The 5,041-nt window shown below is 39.2% G+C and overlaps 1 protein-coding gene across 1 annotated transcript; it reads right to left on the reverse strand.

The window, feature by feature from the left end:
* Positions 1 to 770: 770 nt before the first annotated feature.
* On the reverse strand, positions 771 to 4,140 carry LOC149264019 (uncharacterized). The gene is made up of 3 exons (XM_089388789.1): positions 3,621 to 4,140; positions 2,629 to 2,707; positions 771 to 2,453 (listed from the first exon to the last, which is right to left on the reverse strand). The coding sequence occupies exon 3, from the start codon at positions 2,003 to 2,005 to the stop codon at positions 1,010 to 1,012; it is 996 nt and encodes a 331-aa protein (XP_089244915.1). The 5' UTR covers positions 2,006 to 2,453; positions 2,629 to 2,707; positions 3,621 to 4,140; the 3' UTR covers positions 771 to 1,009.
* Positions 4,141 to 5,041: the final 901 nt, after the last annotated feature.

A 5,041-nucleotide genomic window follows, 5' to 3' on the forward strand; every position in this document is an offset into this window, starting at 1 on the left:
GCAGTCATATTCGTTCACCAGGCTGAAGAACCTCATAATGCAAATTACTAAAATGGTTTTCGTTCAGACATTGTAGTAACCCAATCACATTACAAGTTGTTGGCCTAAGCGTATAGGCAGCGCTGAAAGTGGAAACATTTTGAGAATGTAAAGAAAAAGTCTAATTGAAACAACCATATCGATAGAAGAAATCACAGTGACTTATTATTACCCTATTTAAATCAGAAATGGTGCTTAGTTAACTGATGTCGATGGTTCCTCTACGTTCAGACATGGTGCTCAGGGACCGTAAATGGATCGTTGGGGCATAGCTTGATTATAATATAATCTTTAGAAAGTTATCGCAATCGAAGTCAGGCAGTATGATTAAAATATTTATTACATCTGCTTACACTGGAGCATTTCTTCACGTTTTTTGGTCACAGGAGAACGACCAAATAAAGAAAAGTGATAGTTTTTAGCAGGACTTTAAGATAAAAATGAGATATGAAGGAGACCGTGGCCATTATATTTGATCATATCATTTATCGAGCAAAAGTTAAGTACTAAACCAGAAAAACATGGGATTTTTAATGCGGTGTGCTCTGTAGGCATATGGGTGCCAAATACGTGATGAATTGGAAAGGTTTGACATTAAACTCACACAATAATATTTTACAAATTTGGTTTATCTAGAATTACTTTCGATCATTGTGGAAATCGTAGGATATATCTATATAAATATATAAATTTTCAACTAAATCAGCATCGAAGATCATCATATACCGGTGAAACAACAATCCTTGACATGATCATTACATATTCGTATAACTAGAATCGTGTAGAGCCGTTAGGGTAACCCTTGTCCGTTACCCTAACGATGCACGGATAAATATAGTGTAGTAATAGGCCCCAAACATCAAGAAAAACACATGAAATTGAAGAGTATCGACCATTGTACCATAGAGAGATTTAATGTGGTGAGAAATCATACCATGGGCGATTGTGCTTACGCTTTAAGTTGTCCTTCTCAGTGAAATTCCTGAAATTCACAATCCTCATAGTCTTGAAGTGGAAGGAAATTATGCTCATCGTCTGCAGGGGCTTCACCATAGGAATTATTATGAGTGTGGGAGAGAGAAGTTACATTTGTAATAGAAGAAGAAAAGGACGGAAGGGGTCCGCTATTAGAAAGGCTTGAGGTCAAGAAATTTACATTGTTAGAAAATATAGGAACAAGAGTGGACGCATAATGCCTAAGGTGCATATGTGCTTGTTGCTGCTGTTGTTGCGCAGCGTTTTGCATAATCATGTAGGGAATATTAGCCCGACCTTCCTCTGCCTTCACTCCCAACTGTCCACATTGCTCTGCAGAGTCAACTATTTCATAGCTTTGAAGACAAGGACTTTCAATAACAACCTGTCTACTTGACGGGATGCTTATCACTGGCTGAAAAGATTTTTGGAATGCTGCTGTCAAAGAATCCATATTTCGAAGCGGATGATATTCCTGGGTCCATGACATATCTGTGTAAGAGGGCCTATTATTATAATCCCACAGTTGCTGAACATTATCTAACCCATTGGAGTATTGAGTATGAATCCCAGATAGGTTATCATCATTGTTGCTTTGGGAGTCAAATGGAGGCGTTAAAACGCTTGGCCATTCAACAGAATGGTCGACAATGGAAGAGATTGAGGCAGTTAGATGAGCTACGTTACCTGTAGAAGTAGAAGCCATTTCTGGGTCTACGGTGGGGAGCTCATCTATAGCTGATTTTGCAGCCTTAATTAACCAGTCCACAGCCTTACTTGGCTGTTCATATCCTAGTCTATGTTGCAGGTCGTAGACTTGAAATGCAGTAGGAAGAGACAGCCTAACCCTTCTGTCACGAAGTCCTTTTGCTGTGAGCACTTTACTGTGACGATCTTTAGCCCCAGTCCGCCGAGACACGCGTACTATTCTCCAGTCCTGCTCAACCTTCTTCCCTGCATCTAATTCAACATCCGCTGCTTTTCTCTTCATCTCCACGGCCTTGTTCTTTCGACACTTGGAGAGCCGCCGTATTTTTGTAGTATATCTCTATTTTTAATCTTCCTGAACCAGACATCCAAATTCTCGCAACTGTTGATCACCATATTGATAGAATACGCATCTTGACACTGCCGAATGTGAACTTTTGAACTGGAGAGTTATTTGCAGAGACGGAAGTCTGGTTTCAAACTGATTGCCATGTCCGGTGCAGGTTTTTCGGAATTGGTATATTGACAGAGGTGCGTTCGGCGGATATTGAGTGGAGGTAGTAGGACGGTAAGCCTGACTTCTGCCCCCCGCAGCAATTGCAAGGGCCGGTGCGGTTGCCAGCCCTTTCAGACAGCAGTACGCCTGTTGGAAATTTCGGCTGGTCCCCCGTGGCAGAACAAAATGTCCAACCCCAAAGCCGCTAGAAGCGTGTGATTACACTACCTCAACTCTGCACAGTTTGACATGTCTGTTAAGGGCCGAAGGCCTCGTAACCATTTCAGACTAGAATTACGCGTAGCATCTATAGCCTCCAAACCTATATCTACATCATAAAAATATATAGCTGCGTTTGTTGTTTACAACGGAAAAAAAGCGGAAAGTAAACCGCAGGCCATATAATTCACCTTGAAGAACTGCGCCCATAACTCCATTATTACTGCCCGTACATACTGTCACCAAAACGAGGGCAGCCGTCCGCTTTATCTGCAGGGCCGAATGATGAAATAGAAAAATATCAGGCCAAAATTTCTCGTCGCCTGAATTGTCTTCATTTGAAAGCCAACAACAAAAATGTGGATATTAAATTGAAGCATATTTTGTAGCAGCTTGTTTCCTATACAATTTTTGCGTTTTACAGCTAATACGTTTTTAGGGTTTTCTTTGTTCACCGTATCTCTTTCAACGGCTTACTTTACAGAACCTATACAGCATCCCATATTTTTTATCTTGTAGCAGCTTGTTTCCTATACAATTTTTGCGTTTTACAGCTAATACGTTTTTAGGGTTTTCTTTGTTCACCGTATCTCTTTCAACGGCTTACTTTACAGAACCTATACAGCATCCCATATTTTTACATTTGATATCATTTTATATAGATGGACGGCTTTTTTTGGTCAGATTCAATAGGAAAACCAGAGTTTTACACCGCCGAACAATGATCAAACGCTTACACTTGATTTTATTTATCACATAATAGTTTGCATTTATAAGCACAACTTAAAAAATTCTAACCTAAAAGATTTTAGTACAAACTAAATCCTAACAATCTGGATCTCACCAAATAGTAAATCACCTTATTAATTACGATAAAACGAACTCTTAACAACTATGAAGACATTTAAATTCACAGCGAAAACAACTAAATAACTAAGTACTGGTTGGAATTTACTTCTCTCAACAGATTCATGCTTCATATTTGCACTCTACACAAGACAACGCTTCTTTACCTCTTATTTTCTGTCCATTTCATCTTTAAAGGTTCATGATCCATCTCAAACTGGTCACACACATAGACTACCTCCAGGTGAGATTTAATCTCTTCTCTTGGGATTTGCATGCAGAAAATGTCATCCGGACTTTACTAAAGAAAAAATTGAAGGAGAAGCACACGATTTACCTCATTAATAACGGGTATAAAGTGTTTCGAGAAGGATAAGTCCAGCTTACGGTCCTCCGAAGCAAAGGTCGAGGCAGCAGCGAATTGTCCCCTTTTCTCCGACTTCCAAATGACACGAAGATCAAGAATGTGAACGGTCACAGTAGCAGCAGGACGTATACATAGTATGTTCTAGCTTCCGCCATTTTATAAGGAAACCTGAATCACGCTAGGGTTTCGCCCTCGTGATTCGCCAGCGTTGAATTCAATAGCCAAGAGTGCGCTCGGTGCGCAGATTTGTCATTGGGGACATAAACCTAACGGCATCAGCGCTGCTCGCCAAGGAAATCACTAAAACAAATGGTACTAACAGCGCACACAACACAATGAAGTAAGATCAAAACAAACCATATTCTTGGGAAACAAAACCCATTCTAAACCAAACTAACCTCCTTTACCAAAATCTGCAAATTTGCTCCTCCTCTCTCAGGAATCAGAATCGAGACCTTATCATCCTTGTAACTCGCCAAATCTTGCCCACTTTTAAGCCCCATATTTAGGCTTTTGCGCTCACCTGTATGCTATTTATGTACACCACAAACGCAGGCCGGTCTCTATCATGCCTCCGCCGATTTACTACAAGCCAAGACAATTTTGATTCCCAGTATAACCTAACCAACAGCAAGAGTTTAAATTAGGGAAATAAGATTCTCATTAATCAATAAATATCAGTACTATTCCTTCTCCGCCATATTGTGCGTATACCACCACCATCTATACATATTCTGTGTTGGATAATGTAATTCCAATTATCCGTTAGGTGTTAAAATAGTTTATTTAAGTGTACAATTAGTCCAGCTAGTCCAATTAGTTTAATTTCAGTACAATTATTTATTATTGACCTCTCCAATATAATTTCATTTAACTGATCCAAAGAAAGCAATTATCTACTCCAGGATCTTCATTTTCTTTTGTCACTCCACATATACTAAACTCGAAACTCAAGCTCCCTTCTCTCGATCTGATTCATTTTCATCTTATCTCTATACAAAGAACCCTCCATGTCTTTCATTTCCATAATTCTGTATAGAAAGAACCCTTGATGGCATTTCGCCAAATCATGTTATCGTGGCTTTCATTACCGAAATCTTGTCGCATCGTTGCACCAACAAGGAACATTTTCACATTCAGGATATATTTAGATACCCCTTGAATAATTAAATTATAATAATCTTTACAATTTTCGTGACTTATGAGTGGTAACGTGGTTATTATACGTATTTTCGGGAGAAAAAATTATCTCGATTACTTTGGTAATCAACCCTAATGAAGATAAGGGAGTGGCAGCCTTTTGTTTTCTATTTTATCATTTTTCAAAGGAGGGTACAAAACTGTCTGATTGCAAAGTTTGGGGTTGAAATGGGGCTCAACAGAAAACAGTG

Source organism: Pinus tabuliformis, chromosome 6, assembly GCF_031772625.1.
Source record: "Pinus tabuliformis cultivar Carrire ecotype Pingquan chromosome 6, CPIR1, whole genome shotgun sequence".
Classification (NCBI taxonomy): domain Eukaryota; kingdom Viridiplantae; phylum Streptophyta; class Pinopsida; order Pinales; family Pinaceae; genus Pinus; species Pinus tabuliformis.

What these genes read in the sequence shown, in the direction of transcription:
- LOC149264019 (XM_089388789.1), bottom strand. Translation starts at nt 2,005, where the DNA reads ATGAAGAGAAAAGCAGCGGATGTTGAATTAGATGCAGGGAAGAAGGTT.